At 42.2% G+C, this 27,617-nt stretch overlaps 1 protein-coding gene across 4 annotated transcripts in view; it reads right to left on the bottom strand.

Annotated features, from left to right (window-relative positions):
* DIP2B (disco interacting protein 2 homolog B) overlaps positions 1 to 21,370 on the bottom strand; it is a 194,789-nt gene extending 173,419 nt beyond the window's left edge. For 3 of the 4 annotated variants that reach the window (XM_033116869.1, XM_033116871.1, XM_033116870.1), the window contains exon 1: positions 21,090 to 21,369. In XM_033116869.1, the coding sequence (XP_032972760.1) occupies positions 21,090 to 21,189 (100 nt within the window). In that variant the 5' untranslated portion in view covers positions 21,190 to 21,369. Of the gene's footprint in view, positions 1 to 21,089 lie in introns of all 4 variants that reach the window. The other variant, XM_033116872.1, reaches the window with a different exon arrangement.
* Between the last annotated feature and the right edge of the window lie 6,247 nt (positions 21,371 to 27,617).

The raw sequence follows: 27,617 nt of genomic DNA, 5'->3' as shown, positions 1-27,617 counted from the left end.
TGCACAGATTCCATCACGCCCAAAATGATATTCATCATTCACTCCCCTACCCAGCACCACAGGTACTTCTATATGTATCACCATCATTCCCCTGGTTACCAAGGCTCAAAATCTGGGCCATCTTTGACCCTGCTACTATTCTCTCACATCTCACCATCTTTCTTCTCCTCAATGTTTACAACACAGAAAGTAAAGATGAATAAGCATGGTTTCTAGTCTCTGAGAAGGATGAAGAGAAATGTAAGCAATTATAAAGTAATCTGATAAGCCGTACAAAGGTAAATGCACAGAATGCTGAGATTGGGGGAAGGAAGGAACAAAGGGGAGAGACGCACAGGAGGGAATTCAACAAGCTGTAAATGGTAAAGTCAGGACTCAAGTCCTGTTGCCACACTCTCACTAGGCCAAAAAAAACACAGTACACATCCTGAATAATACAGTGTATACCTTGCTTTAAGAAAATTCATATATATTGGTTTTCACTGACTGACTATAATTTAGGCATTGATGATGATTCTCACTCTACATGGAGTTTCTTTCAATAGTAACTGTCCCAATGAATTTCCAATAGGATTTCCTTTTCAGATATTCTCATTAAACATACTCACAGGTCATCTTGGGAATTAAGAGCTGGAAAGAACGAGATTCTGTCATCTAGCCACTCATTTCCCAGAGGCTAGAAAAGGTTAAATAACTTGCCTGGGATCACAAAGCTTGTAAAAAGCAGAAATGGAACCTGAACCCAGTGATCTTTTCCATGTCACCTCACTTACTGCCTCTGACGTGCCTCTCTCATCTCAGGATGCTTTCCCAATTGATTCACATGAAAGCCAAGAGAAATGAGAATCTGCAGAGGGTCCAGACATCAGGTCTCTTTCAAAAGTCTTGCACATGGTCTCTTAGACACACGCACACGTATGTAATATGAATTCCAGGAAAATAAGGATCTGGCTATAACCCAGTTCTCCATAAAAATGAGAAATATGTCCTCAGCTTATTGATGACCAATTGACCAAAAGACTCTCTTGTTCCCTAGGTTCTCCCCAAAATGCTGATGAAGTAATTTTTCTTCCCCCAAATAAAGGCCTAAGTGGAGTTCTAACTATTCAACTAATGGCTGAAAAAAACTTAGTATTTTGGGGAGTGAGATAGAAATGCACAGGGTTTTCCCCTAGCAGAAGTGGGATGGCTTACAAACAATGAATTCTAAGTAGTGAGCCAATTGTAACGATACCAAGTTCTGATTAGCCAACTTCTGATTTCACCTTCTGTCAGAAGAGAAAAAAAAAGTTACTTCTCTCCATCTCCCAAAAACGACAGGTGCTTTTTACATTATGAACTTGCCTGCCCTGATAGAGCAGGTAAGTGAGTGATTAGAATTCACAATGTGCTCTAAGCAAAACCCCCTTTACCCTTAGAATCTGAGCCCTTTCTGAAGGGACCTTCTGATCACTTACAGGTAACATGTTTTAACGTGTGAGAAATGCAAAATCAAAAGCAGCCAGGAACTCAAGTCCAACTCTGCCTTAACTGTCAGAGCTCGATTTGCAATAATGGATGATAAGGTTAAGAGCAAAAGAAAAAAATATCAGCTTGGTTGGGTTTTTTAATGCCAACTAACGTCTTCTAGAAGACTATATAAAATCCATCCTTACTACTCTATTTTCCCTTTCAGAAAGTGCCTGAGAAATCTGTAGTCTTGGACTAGACTGAAAATAGAGAATTCTGAGCAAGTGAGAACTTATTATTAAATAACTGCTAATGAAAAAAAAAAGACACTTTAATATTATTTAATTCTAAGTAAAACCTGACAATGTAAACAAACATGGCTACATCTTCTTGATGACTCACTGTGACACAGTCACATCCTCTTTCTCACTACTACCTCTGCTTCTAAACAGACAAATCATTTTAGATAACAGGTTGTCAAAAGTTGGGAAAGCAGTTTCCTGTCAAATGAATCAGAAATAAGTCACTGGAAAACCAGACTGGTTAGAACCAGAGTTGTTTCTAACAAAGAGGAACTCGACTTCACTCAAGGCTGCAGTTTCTGTTCATTTTCTCTCCAAGAGGAAAAAGCGAGCCTCTGTACAGGCTTTTCTCCTCCTGCTTCCCTAAGAGCCCAAGCACCATCTTCTGCTGTGTCCAGGGCAGAATGCAACGGCGTTCACACGGGTGCTTCTTCCCTTCTCTCAGCTCACAGACACTCCCTACGTTTACACCTGACACTAGAGACCTCTTGTCTCACCTGCTTACTCATCCTCTCGGGTGCACCCTATCCTCATCTACCCTTTATGTCACTGCCCCCGGCTGTGTGTGCCGACAGTGATGTCTACAACTTTCCACGGGAGCACAGCTGCTGAAATGGGGGTGGCTCTTCTGTATGTCTTCACAAAGCATTTTTCAAGGACATATACATGATACTCACCCTTAATTTATTTTTAACTCAGAGAATACTCCTAAGACCATCAGGAGAGAACTCGCTCGACTTCCTCTTCTGCCTATAAATAACTGTCTCTGCTCCCATCCTCTCCTCCTTTCCTTCTGTTTCAGCAGAAAAGGAGTTCCTCCTGGTATCCTGGATGATCACTCAGGGGTGCTGGAAATCTCAAACCTTCCTGATTCACAGAGACCATGTTCCATCAGGTCCTTTCTATTCTAGACCTTCAACCCCTGCTCTCCAAGGCCCCTCAGCCTTCCACCCCACAAATGAACATGCTCAAGTCTCTCCTTTCTTAACATAATTCATTAATTCAGCCATCAAATACTTTTTGAGCACGTACTACGTGCCAGGAGCTCTTTTCTACCCTGAAGATGGAGTGGTGAATAAAACGAAGTTCCTGCCTTCATGCAACTTACTTTCTAGTGGAGAAAGAGAGGAAGAAAAGATAAATGCCCTAGCTACTGTCCTTTCTCCCCTTCCCTGTCCACAGCCAGCCTCCACCTCTACCTCCTCTTCCACCTTGGGTTCTCACCCCACCCCCAACACCTCTAAAACAGCCCAGGCAAAGGTCTCCACCAAGGGCCTCCTCAATGGCATTTCTCAGTCCACCCTTAGTTAAACTCTGCAGCAACAAGCACTTCTTGAAACTCTCTGCTGCTTTGCTTTTCTCCTTCTTTGGCCACACATACCTCTGCCCACTTTTCCTCAGGTTCCTTTTCTTCCGCGTCCCCCTTAAGGGGCGGTGCTTCTGGAGCTCTGTGTTTAGCCTCTTCACACTCCACGTGCTCCCCTCAGACAACCTCAGTCATGCCCATGGCTTCCACTGTCAGTGATGCCCACTCAGGAATACTGAATGTGTAGCTTCAGGACAGGCCTTTCTAAAGAGCTGCATACACACAGAGCCAACTGTCTGCCATGGGTCTCCACTCGCGTGGCACAAAGACCCCTCAGATTCTCTAACACTGAAACTCTCCTCCCATAGCCAAAACTGTTCTTCTTCCTCTACTCCCTGTAGCAGGAAATGGTATGAATTCCTCTCAAGATGCTAAGCCAGAAATCTGGAAGTCAATCTAGGTTCTTCTATCACATGATATGCCCTCCTCCTTCTCCACACTGGTCTCACCAATTCTGCCTCCTTAAATACCTCTTTTCATTCCCTCTTCCCTAAAACTACTCAAGAGCCCCCGAGCTCATTTCAGTAGCCTCCTTCCAAGTCTCCTCCTCCTATCTTGCCCTCCTCTTATCAATGTAGGGCTACTTCACTTTGTAGCCTATGGGTATGGTACCCCCTGGTTATGTGACACAGGAGCCTGAAATCCTCCCCCTCTAGGGTGATCTCCACCAAATACAGATGTCATCCACTCCAGCTTACAATTCCTCCAGGATTCCCCATGACTTGTGTGGATTCTTTTTAAACGCTCACCTGAAAAAAGCTCTGGGAAATGGAGGAGCTAGGAGAAGCACAGCTTGCAGGAGCCAGCCACTAGGGCAAAATGTATTATTTTTTCATTTTAAAATGTAAGATGATATTTTATCCTAGGTTCTAATCCTGCATTATAATATATTCATCTTTTAATACAGCAGTCATTTCCCTAAAATTCAATGAAATGCATACTCCAAGATGTACGTACCATGATCATCCTAGAGCTTTGAGCACCCCTAGCACATCCGTACAAAACCTGCTGGGAAGCAAGGACCTACAGGACAAAATTTAAGATTCTAAGGCCCACGCCTGCCATGCTCTCGGCCCTGCCCACCTGCCCAGGCTTATTGGGCCTACTAAGCTTACACTTCATGCTCTAGTGATGACTAAATCATTATAATCCCTCAAACATGCTACAGTGAGTCACAGATCCATGCCTTTCTCCAAACCTAAAGTACACCCCTCCTTTGTCTGTCTGCCCCCCAACTCCTATTCAACTGTTAAATCTGAGCCTGAGTGATTCTACTTCAGGGACTCCGCCCAGAATACTCCACAGGACGTAGTCCTGTCGGGGGCATTAAAGCCCTCCGCCCAAGCACCCTCAGTATTTGTACATGCATGTTTTATGACGTAATGCAATAAAGATATTGGGTATAATTTCTTATCTCTGCAAATAACTACAACAAACTAGAGTCGTGTCCAGTCCTCCTAACCTCATCAAACTTACTGCAAGTTGTTTTGTTTTGTTTCTGAAATCCTTATACTTCCTCCCATTCATTCCTTAACCCATCATGATCTGGCTTCCGATTCCTAGCGTTGCGTTAAAACCACTCTCACTAAATTCATAAACCACCTGTGGCTAAATCCAATGAATCCACCTTAATCCTTACCATTCTTGTACTTGCAGCAACATTTGATCTTTCCCTCTTTTGCCTTTCTGACCCTGCCACTCTCCTGATTTTCCTTCTCTAGCTTTCTTGCTAACCCTCCAGCCACTTCTTCTTAGTCTTCTTCGCAGACTTTCATTTCCACTGCCGACGTTAGCCTTCTCAGGGGTCTGACTGTGTACTCCTCTCTATTCACTCTAAGCCCTCTTTCCTGGGGGAACTCACCTATTCCTGAGGCTTTAAGAATCATCCCATTTCAGATGACGCTGGAAAACAAATTTAGGTTCATATACCCAGTTCTGTTACTCTTCACTAATTATAACAGCATGGATGGAAGTTTGGAAAATATAAAATAACAAAGCAGCACAGTAGCATAATAAAGACTTACAGTGCTTACCACGCACCAGGCACTAATCACTATATGTATTAACTGATTTACTTCTCACATCAATCATGTAAGGTAAATATTATTATTATCCACATTTTACAGGTAAGGAAACTAAAACAACTAAAACTGATTTAAAAAAAAAAAGGCAGGAAAGAATACCCACCTCTAACGAAAAATTTTTCTACAACTGTAAGGAAAAGTTAGAAGATAATCAAATGAAATTCAGGATTCTGAATTTCAATTGACTTCTGATAATGGTGATCTTTTGTTAATTAACATTTAATACTCATCTAGTCATGTCTTCAACATGATAATCATTTTAATCAAGTTCCTTTTAATCTAGATAGAGTAATCATAATTACGATGTTTCACGAGTTCTATTGCTCAGCAACAAAAATAAACTTGAAGTTCATGATAGAATAACGAAATATTTGACATTTTACTGTATTTATCCTATGTGCAAAATAACAATAAATTTAGTGTCTGAACAATATCTTGGACATAGGTCCGCAAACAGGCACCGGAGAGAAAACCAACAGGTTGTATGTATACAGTCAGGCATATTATGGGTGGCCTGTAAATGTCCTCAGAAATGTAGGCAGCCCCGGTGTTGGCAAATGCTAGGATAAATCAAAGGTCTGACTTAGTTCAACAAACCCAGTATTTACCATATGGCTAAGTATTTTGTTTCCCTGGTTTTTCCAACATTTTCCAAAAAATGTAATGTGGCCAAAAGAAATGTTGGAAAAACAGGCCTGGGAAATAGGTTCTTCCCAACCAGGAACAACCAGTGAAACCAAAATGAAGGTTACCTACAATATCTGGTCTACAGAAAAACCCACCCACTTGGCTTGTGCCTCGGATCCTGTGGGTAATACATCCGGTTAAGGTAGAGGAAAGAGGGAATCAACGAGAGGCCAGAGTACAACACAACACAAGAGGTACGCGTCCGCCACGCAGGGAGCGGAGGCGCTCGGCGGCCGGCGTGGCTCCGGCTCCCACACAAGCACTGTTCCCGGCCTGAGGCGCTGTCTTCTGTAAGCATTTGTGTAATAAATATCAACAGAATTGAATGAGCAAAGTAGCCAGATAGGCTGATGAAATAGAGAGTTGTCACACATCATCCAGCTATAAAAGTCACATGGAAAATTAGAGGGCACAGATAAATGGGTAAGGGACACAAAGGAAAAACTAACATATTTTAGAAACTAACTAAATGCCAGCAAACATCCTGAGCCCCTGAGTCCCTTTTCCTTCCTGGCAGAGGCCTTGGGGACAGAGCCCATACATCTTTCCTCTGTAAAGCTGCCCCCCTCTAAGGAATCCCCTTGGAATCTTCTCCCTGCAAAATCCATCTGTTCACTGAACAAGTGTCTCCTGAGAGTCCTCTATGCCGGTCCGGGGCATCCAGCAGGAAACAAGACAGCGAGATCTCTGCTCTCACGGAATTAACATTTTATTGGGGTAAAATCTGATAATAAACAAATAAACACATGAACAAGATCATTTCAAATGGTGGCAATAAGTAGGAAATGTAAAACAGAAAGAAAAGAAAGTAAAAAGAGAGATGAGATGGAGAAAAGGGGGAGTTGCTCATTTAAACAAAAACTCCAGGAAAGGAGGCCAAGCTCTCGGCCAGCACAGACCTTGCAGCCGAGCGTTCCAGGCAGAAGAAACGCGAGGAACAGGCATGGAGGCAGGAACAACATGGCGAGCCCACCAAGGAAGAGGAAACGCCTCACACCCTAAGGTCTGTGTTTAAGTGTCGTCTTATGATGAGGGTGTCCCCGAATACCCTATTTTACATTGTATCCACTGACCCAGCCCCAGTATTGTCTATTCCTCGTTGCAATTTTTCTCCACTGAAATTTTTACCATCTAATAATCAATCAATATATATCACTTTTTAATTTCTATCTATTCCTACAGAATATCAGTCGCTTAAGGGCAGGGATATTTGTTACTTGAACCACTGCTGTATTGCCTGTATCTATATGGCACATAGTAGGCTCTCAATAAATAGCAGCTAAACAAATAAAAGGGAAGGGAGTGAGGGAAGCAGGGAGGAAAGGAAAGAAGGACGGCGAAAGGGAGGAAAAGAGGAAGGAGAGAAAGGAGAGTCAGGCAGGGCGGCTGAGCAGTGGGGACGGGGACCAGATGAGGAGACAGGACTGGAGAGAACCAGGGAATGGAGCTTGAATTTCATTTCAAAAACAAAGAGAATCCACTGAAGGGTCATAAGCCAGGGGAGCAACATGATCTAACTGTAGTTTAGAAAAGCTGACTGTAGCTGCCATGTGGAAAATCAGTCAGAAAGAAGAAAAGAGGAACACTAGGTTTGGGGCTAGAGCTGAGGTAACGAGGCAGTGAGCAGTTATTACTCATGCACAGAAGCAGATTTAGCGTATTTCTCTAGGTAGCACCAAAAACTTACTGAGGGACGAGATATGGAGAGTTGGACTGAAGGAAAGAGGAATCAAGGATGTATTAGTTATCGATTTATTGCTTCTCAGATCCAAATCTACCCTTCATAGCCTGCTCTGTGAAAATTAAGATGGACCCTTTTTTTCTCCAAAGAAGACAGACAGATGGCCAGCGGGTACATGAAAAGATGCTCAACATTACTAATCAGCAGGGAAATGCCAATCAACACGACAAAAAGATTTCACACCTCACACCTGTCAGAATGGCTAATATCAAAAAGACAATAAAGGACAAGAGTTGACAAGGACGCAGAGAAAAGGGAATGTTCCTGCTCTGTTGATGGGAATGTAAATTGGTGCAGCCACTATGGACAACAGTATGAAGGTTCCTCAAAACATTAAAAATAGAATTACCAAAAATTCTACACACACACACACACACACACACACACACACACACAGGAATATTACTTAGTCATAAAAAATGAAATCTTGCCACTTGTGACAACATGGATAGACCTAGAAGGTATTATGCTAAGTGAAGTAAGTCAGGCAGAGAGAGACAAATACCTTATGATTTCACATATATGTGGAATCTAAAAAACAAAACAAAACAGAAACAGACTCAAAAATGTAGGAAACAAAGTGGTCGTTACCAAAGGGGGGAAAAATTGGGTGGACAGGTGAAATAGGTGAAAGGGATTAAGAGGTACAAACTTGCAGTTATAAAATAAATAAGTCACAGGAATGTAATGTACAGCACAGAGAATACAGTAAACAATACTGTGATAAGTCTGCAAGGGGATAGATGATAACTAGACGTATTGTGGTGATCACTTCACATCGCGTATAAATACCAACTCGCTATGCTGTCCACTGGAAGGACTAGGATATTGTACGGCAGTTGGACTTCCAATTTACTGCTTCTCAGCCCTCCTCTGAGCAATGTAGGGCCCTTTAAATATTTCTCCTTTGCCATGTGCCATGATGTGAAGCCTTGTCCATACAGGGCACTGGAAAGACGCTGCAAAAGGAAGGAACTTTTCTTTCTGGTTCCAATGTGCTCCTCTTGGCGAGATAAATAAAATATCAAAAATTTCAGTATTTCTGATGTCCTATGGTGTACTAGTCAACTTATCTTAAGATCTTTTCTAATTTGAGACAATTGGATAAACAGCTGATATAAGCCAATGAAATTTTCACGTTTTCATAATTATTTTTCCTACATGTACAAGGATTTAGGCACTTTATTCTGTTTGTTCATCCTTATGTGGAAAATGCTAATAACATACTGCTTTAAGCAATTTTAGGATTTGTTTTAATACATGGTAAAGCAAGCATCACCTCACTACTCTGTTTCTAAAGTATACCTGGCTATTCTAAAACATTGATTCTTCCATATGAATGCTGAGATCATTTCATCTAAATCCCCACCTCCAAAAGAAGTCTCCGTTGCAGCTGTAACTGATTTCTGATATTTAGTCTTCCCATCCAGGAACATAGCATGTATTTCCATTTTTTCAGATCTTGCTTTTATATCCTTGAGATATTACAATTTTTTAATACAGATCCTGTGCCTTTCTTGTGATCTTTAAGTATTTTATCATTTTTAAGACTATTATAAATAGTGTATTTTTCTCCTCACCAACACAGTTCATTCCCACACTTCCCCCGGCCAACATCCCAGTGATACCAAAGAATGCTCCCCCCACCCCCACACTATTCAGTCCCACAGTGTTTGAGTTTTGCAGAAATCATTGAGAATATTTCATTCAGACAAGTAGGTTTTTCTCTTGCAATATCTCTTCTATTTCAAAGACCCTTACTTGGCATTATATTCCATATTCCTTGTCACTCTCAATGGATGTGATTATATATATAATACATGTATAGTACATATAATATATAACGTATATATTTCAAAGTCCAATGTCCATCACTGTTTCCTCTCCTCCTATTTCGGGGTCTCTATTTTTATTATCTATTTGATTAGGGTATATTGCTTAGATTAGAGTCCATGGGTGATACAATCTCTGAACACGTGCAAACTCACAAAACATAGAGCTTTCTTTTCCCTGAAAGGTGAATAACATCTAGAAGCTACGATTCTAGGAATGTAGACCTTTTCTCTGAATAGTCTGTGGCTGTTTCTTACACCATCATCAAAGCTATACTATTGCAAATAGTCTATGCTGTTGTTTTAACTTACTGTTTCTACCTAGGAGCTTATAAATGTTTTTTGGGTTTTTTTCTTTATCACTGAATTCAGTAATTTTATCAGAATATGATTCGATTTGTGCCTTTTCTTATCAATCTTGCCTGGAACACAGAGAATTCATTCAATCTGCAGTCTTTCTCAATTTGCAATCTTTTTTCAGCTGAGGAAAAACTGCTTTTTATTACTTAATTCTCCTAATAATTCTTATTATTTGCATTTTAGGCTTTCTGGATCTACCCTCCAAGTCCTTTAACTTTACCTTCATGAGTTCCCATTCCAATTCTTGGCATTTTCTAAACTTTGAAGTTGTTATTTTATTTGAACAGAGTTCAAAAAAGAGAGTGGTAAAGACGTGTTCCAGCTGCCATCTTCCCAGAATCACTTCAAATGGGATTAAATGATATCTTATCACTCAAGTAGAAAATAAAAATGCTTCTAAGTGCTCAAAAGACAATTACCTAAATTAATATCTTTAAAACCCAGATAGCTATTCGTTGAAAAGTTACTAGATTGAAAGCTCCTTGAAAACAGAGTACCTGCCTTCTATATATCTCTCATCTTCTCAATAGACCTTGCAAATAAATGTGCTCAATACATCTTTATTGATATATTCAGCACCTTAAAAGTTCCAAAAGATATAAGACATTGTCATTACACTCAAGAAACCTAAAGTCTAATTGAGGAGGCAAAAAAACAAAAAACCATAAATGAAACAAATAAACAATGGTCAGTTAAGTGTTAAACTGGGTAACGGCATACAACAAAGCCTAAAAATAGAAGAGATTAGTATGGACTATCTCAGTCAGCTGGTTTTATGATGAAGGAGATACCAGATAGACCGTGAAACGCGGGTACATTTTCATAGGAGAAAAGGCAGTCCTAACAAAAACAGTCACTGCAAAGCACAGCAGCGGAAATGAGCCTGTTAGGAAAAAGAGAGTGAGGAAACCAGTCAGACTGTAACAGAAGAGTCTGTCAGAAACTGGTAAGGAAATACGAACAGGTAGGGAGGTTCATGACAGTCGACATTCATTCATGAGATGAGTTAAGTGTTGAGAAGCACTTATGCGAAGGATGCTGTGTGCTGCCCTCAAGCAGCTTACAAAGGGAGCTAAGGATATTTATGCAAGTAAAATTTCATAACTTTAATAAGGTAATTTGAAAAATAGCTATAATAGAAGGAGTAACATCGGAGAGCAGAGCTCAGAGAACCAACTAACAAGGAAGGTGAATTTTTAAATGCGAAGTTCATCTTCCAGTTTTTTCCTTCATCTCCTTGAAGAAAAAGAATAAGCCAAGAGCAATGAGAATAAAAAATCATACTTACGATTTTTCTACGTGTTCAATTTAAAAAAAGTTTCTCCAAACCAGAAAGGACATGTACAAAGGTAAGAATGACAACTCTTTAAAATTTTAAGACAGGAAAATAAAATGTGTAAGCTATGTATGGTGACAGACTGCTGTTAACTAGACTTGTTGAGGTGATCACCCCATAATATATATAAATATTGAATCATTATGTTGTACACCTGAAACTAATGTTGGATGTCAATCATACCTCAAAAAAACAAAAAAAACCCAAACGTTTAAGACAGCCGATTTGCCTCACTCACAGATTTACTAAATAAGAAATTATCAGAAGCATCTACCTAATGATTCCTGCCGGGTTCATTTTTATAATGGAGATTCCATGACAAGACTGGTCAGCACCATCATGACTTCGTGCTTGACCTGCCCTAAGTTCTAGTCTACGAATAAGTTGAGACAACATACTCCATGGTCCTTAAAAAGAAAGAAAACCCTACTGATGCTTTAATGTATCCCTAAAAGCAATAGTGCTCTGAAATGAAAGAGATATTAGAGCACTATTCCTTCACAAAAGAAGAAATAACTCCAAGAAAAATCCAGTAAGTACATGTCATTTACAGAAATATTTATACTAATTTTAAAATTAAACGTTAAATTTCCTAAGGGAAAAACAACAACAACAACACTACAAACTCCTTCTGAGCCAGAATGTAACCACAATTCTGTGTCTGTGATCCAGAAGCTCAAGTCTAGGGAACACCAAAGGCCTTTCAAAGAAGCTACTTGCCCTGTGGATTTCCATTTAGGGCTGTCCTGTGTAGCTTCCAAAATATTTTCGTCCCGAGTTTCCCCTGCAGTTTCTCATCACCCCCATCTCAGCTCAGGGAAGAAAATTTAATTTCATATAAAAATGTAAGTACATAAAATTATCTTTCACTTTACAAATAATCTTATAGGAGTTTACCCAGTATTTTTTGTCCTTTTAAGAAATAGAGAAGTCGCATCTTGCCGGAAGGTAGGCTGGCATGAAGGAACCTCTCCCAATATGTTTTAGAGTGCTAACCCCACTGGTTCTGGCAAAGCAAGGTCAGAAACAACCAACCTCATTCCTAGTCCCATCTATTTTTCTGAGGACAGGATAGAACATTCCAATTATTTTCCCTCCAGGGAGCTCTACCTCCAAAACTCCAAAGACGGAAGCTATATCTTAAGAAAAGTGAGGGCCAACAGTTAAGATTGAAGAGAATTTTGCCAACACTACTTGAAACATGACTCAGGAAGATGGAGGCGAATAGCAGTGTGGAAACACCATGGGGTTTGGAGCCAAACCGACTTGGGTTCAAACCAGCACACGGTCCTTTCAGGCTTCACGTTCTTTAACAAGTCTCTAGAAAATGGAAATCACACACCTATCTTGAGGAATTGTTAGGATTAGAAGCATATTTCAAAGACTCGCCCAAAGTCACAGAGCAAACAGCAGAAGCTGGACTTGTCCCCAGTTCTAAACAACTCAAGTCCAGCGTTCTTTCCCCTTTGCCATTCATTTCAGAATTTACTATTATTGGTGAGGAAAAAGGGAAAGATCAGGTCACGTGTCACAGGGCAGCACACACCGCATTTCCCTCAATGCTCAGGTGCTTTTCGCTAGCTCAGTCCTCTCATCACTGTGATAACAGAAGCTATTTATTCAACACCTACTTACCAGCCAGGCAGGGTATGCAAAGTGCTAAGCACAGGGCCTGTTACATAATAAGCACTCAATAATTGATGGCTATTTACACAGAGATCTTAACTGCTTAAGAGAGCTTAGCAAAGGCAGGCTTCTTACAGGAAATTGAGTGGAATACAAGTTAACCAGACAGAAAACGGGGGGAAAACATGCCAGAATGGACATTTTTCAGAGGAAGAACACGTGTGCAGAGCCCTGGAAGTGATAAAAGCACAGCGCACTCAGGGAAGTACAAGTCTCTCAGGCTGGCTAGAAAGGAGAAAAAAACATGGAAGGAGCAGGAAGTGAGGCTAAAAAGGCAGGCAGGGGTTGGTACATAAAGGATGCTTGCATTTCATCCTGTGGATGAGGAAAGCCAGTGAAACTTTTCAACAGGGAAAAGGACACCGTTAGATCTGTTTCAGAATGATCATTCCATCACAGAATAGAGAAGGATGGAATGGAAGAAGAGACTGAAGGCAGGCCAACGAGTTAGGAGACGACTGTAATAGTCTCAGCAAGAGATAAGAGCCTGAACACAGCGCTGTGAACAGCGGGGAAGAAGGAGAATCACCAGGAGTCAGTGATCCATTAGAAGGTAGGATAACCCCCCATTTTTGACCTGACTGAATGAACATGCTGAAGTAGAGAGTATCTGTGGAGTGGGCTGAAACGAGGAGTACAGTTTTGGACTGCTAAGTTACAGCTGTCTGGGGGCAACCAAGGGGGTGTCTGGAGCAGAGGAGAGTCAGGGCTGGAGAGATACCAACTAGGGAGGCATCTCGCAGCCATGACAGCTGGAGCCTGGGGCATGGATGAGATGACTCAGCGAGTGTCTGTGAAGAAAGAGGAAAGCTAATGACAGATATCAGGAACACCCACATCAGGAGGAAGAGACAGAAAAGGAAACCAAGAGAGCAGTTAGGGAGATGGAAGGAAGTGATGCCATAAAAGCTAAAGAAGGAGAGAGTTTTATAAAGATAATGGTCCAAGGTATCCAGTGCTGCAGAGAAGGGTGCTGTATTCAGTGGGCACCATTCAGCCAGACAGAAGTCACTGGCGGCCTTGCAGACAGTTGGTTCCGAGACTTCATGAGGTAAAAGCAACGGACTGAGGAGTAAGCAAAGGTAAGAAGTAAGATAAAGGAACTGCAGGCCACAGCTTCTAGGATGGATGAGAGGGAGAGTACAAGCACAGGAGAGCAAGCAGATTCCAATACAAGATTGTGGGAAGCTGCTGCTTTTAAGATGGGCGACACTTCAGCATATTCATTGCAGGCTGAAGGGAAGGAGCCAAGAGCTAAGCGTTAAGTGAGAGGCTAAAGATGAGAAAAGAAACAAAGACAAAAGACTATGACTGAATAGATCAATGAAGGAAGCTCCCAAGATCCCAGAAGGGGAGAAGATGGGACTGAGAACATAGCCAGAGGGATACACTGTAGAAGAGGAGGGGTATTTCTCCTCTGAGAAAAGAAAGAAAGGGGATAAGGGTGGGAACTGATAGAGATAAGTTGGTGAGTGTTGAGGAGGGAAGCTGAGGGAATCTGGCTTTCCTTACAAGCTAGTGAGAATGAAAGGTGATAGACCTGATTCGTAACTTTGCTTCATACTCCTCTTTAGAAGCCGATGAAAGCTGTAGACTCTGTCGCCCAAAAAGGCACGAACACTCAAAATTCTGAACGTGATTTCAGAGCGTCTCCGATTCCACTGAAGCCAACCCGTGTATCCAAAGATTCTGTCATCTGTAAGGCTATGGAATTCCAAAGAAATGGCCTTTCAGGAGTGATCTTGTTCACAGAAGAGCATCCACAGGGGAAAGCAACTTATTCATTAGAAGCACAAAGGTTAAAAAAACACCTCTCACTTAAACCTCTATGATATACTCAATCACCAAAAAGAGATGGACTATTTGTGTACAAAACTATCTTAAACTCTCTAGGGATAAAAGATATAGAAGAACATCCCTGCCTTTAGAAAATGTAGAATTTAAAGACAATGAATGACAAAGCCTTGGATTTAGCAACGGCTTTAGATAAAAGCAGTATTTTTAAAAGATAAAAGATCAACTCAGAGGTGAAGGGAGACAAAAATCAGACCCTGAAGTCTAAAGCTAGAAGACTGTAAATGGTTGGTGGTAAATGCTACTCAAAGGAAAAGAGGATGCAAGAGAACTTCTGAAGGAGGAACCGAAAGGATTTGTTCACTAAGGACAAAGGGAGGACTAAAAAAGGAAGAACAAAGAAGTATTGGAAGGTACAAGTGCCTTTTCATAACTTGGATATGCTTGAGTCTCAGAAACCACGCTTAAATTTCAGAGCCATTTGCCGGAACCTACAGGCTCAGAAATGTACACATGCCAGATGTCTGTATCAAACAAACCAGCTACTCTTCTCAGCTCTAGTCAACTGCTTGCAGTGACCCAACACGTGTTGAGCTAAGGGTAGAGGGTGCCGACAGGAGCACCTGATGACGAAGGAAAGTCTTGCTTTTAAAAAATATATACGCAAATTGATTCCATTCATCACTTCGTATATAACCACATATTACTAAGTTATACACGATATTGAAAACAGCCAAGTCGGTATGCATCCATTCACTACCAGAAACAATTACGATTACGTGTATGCCACCTACTACACTCAGCTTTTCTCCTATGATCTCATTTTAACACTCCTCACAACTCTAATGAAGTTGTCATTCTTGTTTTAAGAACTGAAGACACAAAAACCAGGGAGGTTAGGCAGTCTGTCCAAGGTCACAGAGCTAATAAGGGACAGGCCAGGACTTGGACCCAGGCCCATCAGATGCCAAAATGTGTGCCTCTCAAATGATTGCACAACCCCACATGGTGCCAAATCAAATCCCCAAGACAGAGACTTTGTATTTCAATTCAAGTCAAATTGAAGTGAGCAGAAATTTATTACACTCCCGAAAACAATACAAGACAGAAACAGTTGGGGAGTTATTTAAAGAAGTTTAAGACATAAACGACCTCTGTAGGAGCTTACATTGAGGTGAAATGAAAAACAATTTAAATTAGAAAATATATGATTGGCAAAAATGATATAAACTGTAAATGCTGTGAGGTTTGAAGCTCGAGAGCTCACAGTGGTCAGGGTCAGGTTTATTAAAAAGGTACTACTTCAGATGAACTCTTAAAGAATTGTGAGAAACTGCACACAAGCAGGAAGGAGTGTTTCGAAAAGCATTCCTGAATTAATCATGAAAGGAGACCATGGAGAACGATAGTGATTACAATACAAATACAGTGGGAAGGCCCTTTTTAGCCAACATCTGAACTACCAACCCCGAGACACTAATCCTTACAAAGGCCAGCAAAGAAAGTAGCCACCAAGGGCTGGGCTAAGAGTGAAGGGCTAATGATTTCTCTTATTCAAAAATCCAGCTCAACGCTATGGGGTTGTCAAACCATAAGATTAGTTTTTCAAAACACACACGAGAACTAGGGTGTCCAAATAAACGTTCTCCTTTACAGTTAAGGCGAAGCATTCTTCCAACAGAGAGAATTTGTCTGTCACTTCTCTTCGGGAACGGCCCTCAAAACCAGTTCACAATCATTCTAATTTTTTGACAGTCATGATGAAAGTCAGTTTATAATCACTCTAGTTTTTTCAATCTCAATTAGTTTGGACTCCAAAGAACATCAACCAGCTTTTCTCCACTTGTCTGCAAGTAACCATAAAATGAAACTCCACCCTCATAGAATTAGAATTTGCCACCATGAGGATTTTCAAAGGAATGTGCCACAGGCTCTGACAGCAATTCCTAAAAATGAGTTCCAACATAAGACAAGTATAGCCCACCAAAAAATACACTTATGCAAGTTTTAGGGGGTAGATCACTTAGGTAATGCCCAGTTTGGGTTATTTAAAAATCCACACACCTGCTTTCCTTAATGCTGCTAGCACCAGCTATAACAACTGCTTAGATATCATTTTCTAATAAAGGTGTAGCCTATGAATTCATGACTATGCTACAGAGCTAGGGGAAGTGGCCCACCTTCCCATTATAGGTGAAGAAGGAGGGATGTGCCAGTTTTCTGATGGTTTAACTCGAGTTGTCAGCTTCTCTATTCAGCATCTTATCCTTTTCTTACCTCTTCCCCAGCTTTTTTTTATTTCTTTATAGGGGAATATTGGGGAACAGTGTGTTTCTCCAGGGCCCATCAGCTCCAAGTCGGTGTCCTTCAGTCTAGTCGTGGAGGGCGCAGCTCAGCTCCAACTCCAGTCGCTGTTTTCAATCTTTAATTGCAGAGGGCGCAGCCCACCATCCCATGTGGGAACTGAACCGGCAACCTTGTTGCTGAGAGCTAGCGCTCTAACCAACTGAGCCATCCGGCTGCCCCTCCGGAAGCTCAGCAGCAGCTCCTTGTCTTCAATCTAGTTGTGGAGGATGCAGCTCAATGGCCCATGTGGGAATCGAACCGGCAACCCTGTTGTTCAGAGTTGCGCTCTAACCACCTGAGCCATCCGGCCGCCCCTGCACCACTCTTAAAGAGGATTTATTTCAACTCCTAGGACTTGGCCCTCTCTTATCCCCCCATCTTGAAGGTGGACCCAGTACCAAGCTTTAAGGACCGCCAAGATGTGATGAAACAGGAGAAAGGGAGGATGTGACTGTGTTTGTGCTCAGAGAAGTGTTCAAACAAGAAAAGGGAGGATCCCTTCCTGTAAGTATTATTTCATCTTAAATACCTCTCCAGTTATCATCGTTGGCCTGTTCTCAGACACTGAAGGCTTGTGCTCCTTCCGACATGCCACAGAAGTATGGAATTTATGTCCTTCTTTCCTTCACCCTTAGGACTGAACTGCACAAGCTAAATCACAGGCCTCTCTACTAGCTACCCAATCCAATCTCATATTTATCGTACTCTGTTGCTTCTTTTTCACAACAACAAAGCAGATAGCTTCCTCTTTTCTTAGAAGGCAGCCTCTGTACAGAACTCCATCGTGGTCTCATGTACATACGTTTTGTTGATATTTTTAAGTGGTTTCCCTCCCAGACTCGGAGCTCCTTGAAAGCCAATAGAGTGCCCTGCTCACCTCTGTATCCCCAGCGCACAGTAGCCACCAAATAAATGTCTGGATCAAATACATGAATGATAGATTTGAAAGAGATTTCAGAAAGAGAATCAACCAGACTATTTGGAATTGTGGCATACAACTGTTTTGTGGCGTTTCCTTAGAATAAAATCTAGAGTCAATGGCTTGTGCGATAACAGTCAACATATTTACATCATTCAGTGATATCAGATACCATAATTATATGGCAGCTTAGGATAATGGCACTTATTACATGAGCAACTTTAGACAAAACACTTAACCCTTGGGAGTCTAACTTTCCCCCTGTGTCAAACCAAAAACAAAAAAAAAGAGGAAAAGATGGGAGAGGTGGTAATATCTAGTCTACCTAATCACGGTCATAGTCAAGTCAAATGACATAATGTATAAGATCATTACACAAATATAAGATGTTGTCAGACAGATTTAAACAAATAATTCTCACTAGTCTTATTTTATGTACATACACTTCACTAAAACACGAAAAAAGTTCAGACAAAAGAGCCTACTGTTAAACATATAATAAATATGAGAATATATGTGAATCATGAAAAATTTTCAACCACGGAATACTTGTAAGAAACCTCCTACCTATTCAATTCATCTACAGAAAAGCTCGTGATTACGGCAACTTCAATTTTCAGTGATTCTCCAGGGAGTTGCAGGCTCTGCCTCTTGCTGCAGAAGCGGGAGGCTTTCACCAGCAAGTCCGCGGTGACCTGCCTGAAGCCCCAGCCGGAGCCCTGCACCGCACTCTGCGGCAAACAGGCTACGGGGGCACAGACCTGCATTTCAGCACAGGGTTAGTCAGCTGATGTATGACCAACGCCTGCAGCTGAAAATACAGGCGAGCACAAAGAAAATTCTTTAACAGTAGACAACTCAGACTATCACTATAATTATGACCTAGGACGGCCTAAACCTGAAAAAAAAAATGAATAAAATCAAGGAATGAGTGCACCAAAGCCAGCACACACGGTAAACACATAGTTCAAAGTGCCTTCTTTTTTTTTTTAGAAGAAAAAAGTACTTCGGTGAGAGCAGTCACTGTAGAGAAAATGTAAAACAAACAAACAAAGGCTGGTTCCAAATATGCTACAGATATCATGAATAACACCATGCTATAGATTTGGGGGCTGTTGGCTTGTTTCAACTTCACTTGAATTGCTAAAAATATCTATCTACTTCTCCGCAACGATCCTCTGTACTCTGAGCAAAACAGAGAGAAAAACAGATGGCCGAGATGCTGACACTGCAGGCCCAGGGGTTTCCAACTGTATGTTTTTCCAGTTATCCATTGCTAAAAGAGATGAAATACAGGATAATGTAGTATAAGTCTGTAAGAAACCAATTCGGACTAAGTCATGTGCCAACCAAAACAATTCTGCACTGGAAAGCAAACCATGCACTTGTCCTTAGAAATGTTGAAGACTTGGCATTCAGAGTATATGAGTTTCACACACTTTTCTGGAGGGGAGGTGAGCTAATCAGTGTGAGTCCTAGAAATAGTTCCTCAGAATCATCTCTAGAAACACCCAGAGAATTAAACAATAATCAGCTGGAAGCAGAAATACCAAGAATAAGGAGCTTCCAGGATTTCCCTCTCGGTGTAAAAGCAATCAACTCCTATTTTTAATCTCTTTCTGACGCAAACAGCCAGCCAAACCTCTCTCTTTCTGGCTAATCAAAGATAGCTGCTTCGTTACTGTAAAATAACTGTTTCAAAAGTCGATCTGAATGTAAGTCATTACAGATTGAAAGACAATGCTTTAGGAGAAAACTGAAGTGTGTTGCTAGGCAGAACAGGATGGCAATGCCCTAAACACTTCACAGAAACAAAATCATCCACTACCACTGATTTTGGGGACTGGCCAAAGAATAACTTCCCAACTGATTAATTGAAAAATAATGTCTGTAATTAAGCGCAAATGAAAAGAGTACTTCCCTATACATTGGGAAAACCTAACAGCATTATTAATAATTACTTCCTTCCATGCCCAACTGGATTTGTAACACAAATCTACTTATGGTTTTTCATTGTAAAGGATGGGGGTGGGGGAGATAATGTCTTGATAAGTGAACAAAGTCAGAACTCTCCAGGGAACTTGTCACATTCTTCTTTTCCAATGAACAATTTTGAATCCACTTGAAAAATGCTAGGGAAGAGGGCCTTTGGCAAGGAACTCACTAAGAATATGCGACTCTGGGGCCACCACCACAGCCCTGACATCAAGCTTGGACAAAATACTGCTTTTGTCTCTGAGGCAGCTTGTGATAAAAACAGGAACTTTGTGGAGAACTGATCACAACTGCACAAGGAGCCTGATCACATGCCCACGACACAGCACTGTTTCTCTCATTGTTATCCAAGGGACTTTTCTAAGAACAGGGGCTTGATTTATTCCATTCTTTTAATTTTCAAAATAAATCCAGCCCTCCTTGTACCAATCCATTGTCCAAAAAAAAGGAGGGTACCGGCCAGGATTTGCATGTAACCTCTCCTCCCTCCTTCAAAGACTCCAAAAGGTGATCAGATGCGGAAAATTCAGCAGGAATACACGCACCAGGAGAAAAACCCTTCTGACAAAGGTGGTCTCAAAGCAGCACTGTGTGTCTCTCTCTGGGTTAATGCCACTGCTTATAATCTCTTGAAGACCCTCAAGGGCCCACCCAGTTTCTATCTTACTCCTGTCACCGGGGAGGCATCTCTCATTGTTAAAGAAGGAAGAAGAAATGCTGCCGATTTCCTATGTGTCTTTCTCCTTTTTTGAAGGGGTAAGCGGGACAGAGACAGGAGTGGGGCCCTCCCCTCGAAAAGGGTAGAGGACAGGAAAAAGCTGTCAGCCACCCTGCCCGCAGCCTGACCCCCACCCCCACCGTGCCCAGACGCCCGGGCAGAAGCGGAGAGCGCAGCTTTGTCTCGCGTTTTGGGGGGCAGGGAGCGCAGAAGCAGCCCGGGCCTGGGGAGGCCCTCTCTCTCCCCCAAGCCCCTGCGTGACCCCTCCCAGAGAACACAATGAACCCACACGGGAAAGCCACTTCACCGGGAGGGAGAGGAGGGAAGACGACCCTTCAGAGCCCGGGCCAGATTTCCGGCACCCTCCTCCCCTCTCGCCCGCACGGCCACCAGGGCGCGCGGCAGGGACCTGGTCTCCCTCTCGCCGCGAACCGCAGCGGCGCCCCGGCGCTCGCTCCCCCGCCCGGCTCCTACCCTCGGAGAGCTCCAGCTCCAGCTCCGCCAGCTGCGCCCGCACGTCGGGCGGCAGCGCCGCCACCGCGGCCGGCGCGGGCTCCAGGCCTCGCTCCGCCATCCCGGCTCCGCCAGCCACACTCCGGAAGACAAGAGAGGGGGCCGAAGGAGGGACGGACTGACGCGGGTCCACACCCGGGCTACAAGATCCGGCTCCGGCCGCCGAGCGCCGCCAGCGCCGCTGCTACCGCTGCCGCCATGAGCGAGGGTCACGTGAGCACCCCGGCCCCGCCTCCGGGCCGAGGACGCACCGCCTCCTTTGCCAAGTCAAACTCAGGACTCGCGTGTTTATGGCGTCCTCTACTGGGAAACTCGTGAAACGACGAGCCCAAGCCCGCTACCCCGAATTCTGCACAAGACCGGCATAAGGTGTTGATGATGGGGACACGCAGCGTTTACTTCAACCTTTTACAAACTCACGTGCAGGGAGTTTTCAGGAGCTCCAGGCCATACTTTTTCCACCTCTCTTCTCTTAGTAGTGTATGTCTTTGTCTTTTCCCTAACTCTATTTTGCCCTAATTGACACCTACCCATTTATAAGGACCTGAACACAAGCCCCTTCTTTTATTGGGAATTCCCCGTTCCACTTGCCAGGAGCTCTTTGTTTCTGTTTCAAATGCCAGCATTTAAGACAGTGGAAGGAGAATCTGGTTCCTTCTGACTAGACTTCTAAAGACTTGTAAGAGGGAGACTTACTCTTCTTTATCTTTTTATCCTCCTCAGTGTATATAACTTAGTAGGTACTCCAAAAATATTAATGTTTTAATTCAATATAAGAAGGATCCAAACATTTGTGTGCTTTTACCAGGAACTACTGGGCAGATGCTTTAAATTGTCATTCATATTCTTTCTGTAACAGTATTGAATCTTTTTTTTAATGCCAAATCTCCCCTTCAGAATTTGGGGGATTCCAGTGTTTTTACTTCCTTTCCATGCGGATCCAGAAGTTGTTCCTTAATAGAACGGGCCCCAACATCTATCCATTAGGAGTTTCTAGACAGTATTTTGTATCATTTATGGGATGGAAGGAAAAAAAATTTTTTAAGTTGAGAAAAGAATTTCAGCTTGAGAAAAGGAAGAATGTGACAGCATGGTTGAGGGTAAACTTTGAAAATTCCTTTTAACTGCAACACTGTAAGGAGAATTTGTGGGAATACATGTATGTGTGTCCTCTGGTTTACATGAGGACTGCTGCAGTTTTCTTAAAAGGCTGCAAATTCATTGACATTCCTCCCATTAAAAAGCGATTAAAACTTTTTCAGTTGAATATTCTGTTATATACAACCCAAAGCTTCTCATCTGATACTGCATTTGTTACCAAAAATTGGCTATTACAGGTGAGCCAACTATGAAATGGCTGAGTGCGGTTGCAAATTGTCTAGTAAACTATTATGACACAGATGAATCTGAAGGGGCTTCTGACTGCTCTGATGGGTAGAATATGGCACAAGTGATACTATGTGATTTCCAAGGCTCGGTTCCAGAAGGCCATGCAGCTGCCCTTTTTTGTCTTGGAATACTCCCACTCCAGCAAACCCCTCTCTGAATTATCCCTCCCAGGACACTCGCTGAGAACCCAGCATGCAGGGAGCTGCCACATGGAACAGCATGTGAGGAGCTCTGCCCAACGTCTCAGCTAAGCCCTGCCTTCTATGCATCTGAGCCCAGGGTGGTGAAGAAGCCTCCAGATGATTCCAGCTCCCGGACATTTGAGTCTTCCTAGCTGAGGTCCCAAATAATGTGGAGTAAAAACACCCTATCCTTATTATCCTTATTATGCCCTGTCCAAATGCCTATAAACATAAATCCTTTTATGCCTCTAAGTTTGGGATGGTTTGTGATAACAGCAACAGACTACCACAAGAAGGGCCCTAGCAGGTGTTCTTGTTTATCCTCCCAACAGCTTTTCACCCTCTTTCCTTGTCAGCAGACCACACCAACCCCTATTAAGGCTGGATATGCCAATACTCACTTTCCCACCCTCCTTGGCAGGTGTGTGATCCAATGAAGGAACTATTGGGAGGGGAGCCTCTGGGGAGGATTTTCCTCTGTGATAAGGGACGCACAAGGAGAAACGGCTCCTTTATTTCCTTCCTGTCTTTGGATGTTGTCCTGTTCACCAGCAGTCACCTTGCAACCATAGAGGAAAGCTAAGAGAAGTATAGAGACTTCGCCTAGAACTTGACCGACTTGGTCTGTTGTTATAAAATAACAAATCATAGAACCAACTATACTGAGCTGCTTCTTGTTTGTTACGTGAGAAAAGAGATTTAAAACTTTTTCAGTTGAATATTCTGTTATATACAACCCAAAGCTTCTCATCTGATACTGCATTTGTTACCAAAAATTGGCTATTACAGGTGAGCCAACTATGAAATGGCTGAGTGCGGTTGCAAATTGTCTAGTAAACTATTATGACACAGATCACGTGTAGACTGGGGTTGTTTTGCTAGAAGAAGTTATCAGAAAAATTCAGGATTTGGGGGAAGTCCTGAATTTGACAGTTTGATGTGGCTTTCAGTAAATTCTTGAGAGACAAACAGTATGAAGATGTCCCACCCGAGGACAGGTGGGGAAATTTGGCTTTGCTTAGAAGCTTTTCAGGCTGTAAACCACATTAACAGATGACAGAGTGGAGGTTTGTTGGGCTGGGAAAGCCAACTTCTTTTATGCCCAAATTAAAGCTAGGATGAACAGAAGCAGAAACATAGGAGATTTAACAGGTGATAAACATTGAAAACATTGGGGCTCTAGATCTCTGAAGGACCTCAAGACCTTTCATTGAACAGTCTTTGTCATAGGAAGGGGGTAAATTGAGTAAAAAAATGCAAGCCTGGCAGAAAAAAAAAAAAACGATTTAGGGAGGTATTCTTCCCCTGAGGTCATTCATTTCAAATTGTCTTAGGGAAGAAATCTTGAAAGGAGAAGTATTCGCTGAGTAGAGGGACAAGAGCTGTGAGGTAAACATTCTCAGGCTTTACGACTGACCAGTGCTGTCCAATAGAAATCCAGTGTGAACCACATGTGTAAGTAAGGTTACATTTCCTAGCAGCTTACCTTAAAAAGTAAAAAGGGACAGCACCTCTCAGTTCAGACCAGCTACATTTCAAGTGTCCAATAACTACTTGTGACTAGTCGCTACCATACTGGGCAGCTCAGGTCTAGACCCAATCTTTCCCTGCTTTATTAGCACATGATTAAATAGTCCAGAAGCCCACCAAGTTTTTGTAGCAAACGTTTTGCCAAAGACTCGCCAAATCTGGCTTTAACTACCTCTCATTTTTCAACACTAAGAGCAATCCCTGAATTCCCAACTCCCAGCTACAGGAAAACAGCTGCCAAGACTCTACAGCCCCCAAGAAGGACATACATACACCTAATGCTCATCCTAGGTAGGCCAATGAAGGAGAATGGATAGCTAAGACTAGAGGCCGCCAGACTAGCTAACTAACACATGTACTCCATTTGCTAGGGTAAGACATCCCCATTAGTTCTGTCAGGCGGTATGGTAGACTCTTTGCAAAAATGGCTGCAATAACACCCTCCTTCCCACCCTCCACCACTACTGTATTCACTTAGTTAGACCCCTCCTATACATTGGGTTTGATCATATGACTCGCCTTGGCCAATGAGACAGTAGAAAACATGACACAGAGACTTGAAAATTGCTTAGGCATTGGGGCTTGCTTTTGGAAACCAAGACCACTGTATTGTGAGTGAGCGTGAGCTAGACTACTAGATGAGGAGAGATATGGCCCAGCTACCCTCATCGCTCAAGGCAAAACCCAAACAACTGTAAAGTATGTGACTGAGGCCGTAGACTGTCCAGTGATCAAAGGTCCATGAAGGAGAGCCCAGCCCAAATGGGCCACGTCCATGAGCAAAAAAATGGTTGCCATTTTAGGCTGCTAAGTCTTGTAGGTTTGTTACACAGCAAGTCGATTAAAACAGGGTATGATATCTGCTCAGGAACAGTGTCTACTGCACATTTCTTTTTCGGAATGAGAGCCTTATTGTACTTACACTTCCTTGTCCAGCATTGTCTTTCGCCGTGGTTTTCCTACCTTAGCACACATCAGAATCACATGGAAAGGTTATTAAAACACAAATTGCTGGGTCCAACCCAGAATTCCTGATTTCGTAGGTTTTGGATGTGGCCCAATAATTTACATTTCTAACATGTTCCAGGGTGACGCTGACACTACTGGTGTGAGAATCACACCCTTCAAGAAATATTGGTCTATTGGATGTGTTGGAGACAATTAACTTGTTTTGTAACTCCAGGTTGCTGGTTTGTGAGGAATCTTCTCTAGACCAGAAGATTGCATAGTCCTAGAGTCCCTGGACTTGGATCTGGAGGAGGTAGCTGCATGATATTTGGGATTGTTCCCTTTGAGGGAGGCGATGAGATTTCATGTAAGTGAATCATACACATTTTAAACTGTGTATAATGGAATAAAAGTTTGCCAGAACTGAGTGGGCTGTGGCAGAGGCTGTGGGCAGAGGCTGTAAGCTGTCTACCCAAAGTTCATTCCCTCTCCTTTCTATTTTGTCTAGAGAGCCCACCTACCTCCATAGAGGCTGAAAATACCCCATAGTCAGCCCCCTTTGCTTCTAAGGTTTTAGCATATCACCCCAACCTGGCTAAGAGACCTAAAGGGAAGTAAGTCTTCTTGGGGAGAGCTGGAGCAGGATTCTGGGAAAGATGTTCCTCCCTGATAAGGGAGACATTTGAAGGGAATCCTGGGAACTCTGCTAGGTTCTTGGGTAATTATACTTTCAGAAGAGAGTGGCAGTGGCAAGGCTAGCAAAAGAAAGCTTGGAACAGAGGAACAGCCACAGAATCCTGAAGGTAGTGGCAGAAGATGGCAGCCTGGAACGATCTACCTCCTGGGAAACTCAAAGATGCCTGAGTTGGGTGAAGAATGGGGGAAGAATCTTGTCAGGGAGTCTCTCACCTACAGGCAAAAGCAACAAATTTTTTGCATTTATGTTAATAGGCTCTCACCTGTACCCCTAAACTGAATACTGGGGAAATTTAGGTTACATAAAACCTACCTAGAATTGAAAGTATGTAAGAAAGTCTGTATAAACTGGAAGACATTGCACAAATGGAAAGGTTTTTGTGAGATGAACCAACATCACGTGATTAATGTGGAGATTTTCATGTTCTTATGTCCATCTGAAACCACGGGGAAAACAGAAGGAGTATACAATAGGCTCTCTTCAACTTAGGAAGGTTTGGGAAAATATTAGGAAGAAGGTTCTCCTAAATGTGTTGTGACATATTACTGGGGGGAGGCTGAGGTGTGCTTTGAAGGAAAGGCATCTTTTCTTATTATGATCTTAAGTGAAATCCTGGCAAGCAATAACAAAATAAACTAGCTTTTATGGAGGAGTGGATTTACAGAGGTTCATATTCTGCCATTCTGATTGTGTTTTGGAAAACTGAACTATAGGCTCACTTCTTGTGAATGAGCCACTCCCTAATAATCTTATTTGCTTTCATCCAGACCCCTGGAGCCCGTTTAGTACCATGTCTTAAACTGGTTATTCAAAGGACTTGCCATGAAAATATCGGCGATAGAGCCAAAGTAGTTCCCAGGCTTAGAGAAAGAGGCTTGATTCAGCAACCTTTCTCAAACCTGTGACATCTTCTTTCCACTTTCTCATGCTCACAGCTTCACTGAAGACATCTCTTCAGGTGGCAGCAGGTTGTTGCAGCCTTTTGGTTGTTGATGGTAGTGTTGTTTTTGTTTCTTTGTTTTTTGTCATTGTTCATACCTGGGAGTCTGACTACAACCCCATCTCAAGCAATGAGCCTGGTGCTTGATTCTTCTCTCTTTCATACAGAACAACTTTAGTTCCTATTACCCTGCTGGATCCAAACTCGGCCTATTTGGCCTGTTCTTGGCCACCAAATCCCCAGGACAAAAGCTTTGGTTCTATGCTCACTGCTTTAGCTTTTTCTGCATTTAAAGTTCATAAATCATAAATGAGTTACCAAGAAATTAAACAGACAAAAGTGGGGCCTATAAATCAGAGATTTAAAAAGAAAACATTTATGAGAAAAAAAAATTTAAACACTATTTAGGAATTATTGTTATATTTTTACATATAGTAATGGCATTGTGATTATATATTTTTAAAAGAATAATTTCCAAAGGGAAAATATACTCAAATATTTATGGATTAAATGGTATGCCTAAGATTTGTTTCATAACCTACTAGGGGTGGGATGGGAAGAAGGTAGGGGTAAAAATGAAGTAACACTGGCTGAGCTCCTAACAGAAATTGGGTGCTAGGAGTATGCAGGTTGATTATACTATTCTACTTATTTATATATTTAAAATTTTCCATAACAAAATATTTTTTAAGTATAAATATTTCTTGTTTCTCCATAAGGTCATAGTTTTGTAATCTCTTTCTATTTTATCTAATATCAGTGTGTAGGTAGGAGAAAAGGTAATTCAAAACATGAACCTACAG

This window comes from Rhinolophus ferrumequinum, chromosome 10 (assembly GCF_004115265.2).
Source record: "Rhinolophus ferrumequinum isolate MPI-CBG mRhiFer1 chromosome 10, mRhiFer1_v1.p, whole genome shotgun sequence".
NCBI classification, from domain to species: Eukaryota; Metazoa; Chordata; class Mammalia; order Chiroptera; family Rhinolophidae; genus Rhinolophus; species Rhinolophus ferrumequinum.
Note: the sequence above shows the minus strand (reverse complement) of the source record. Positions and strands in the feature narration are given on the sequence as shown.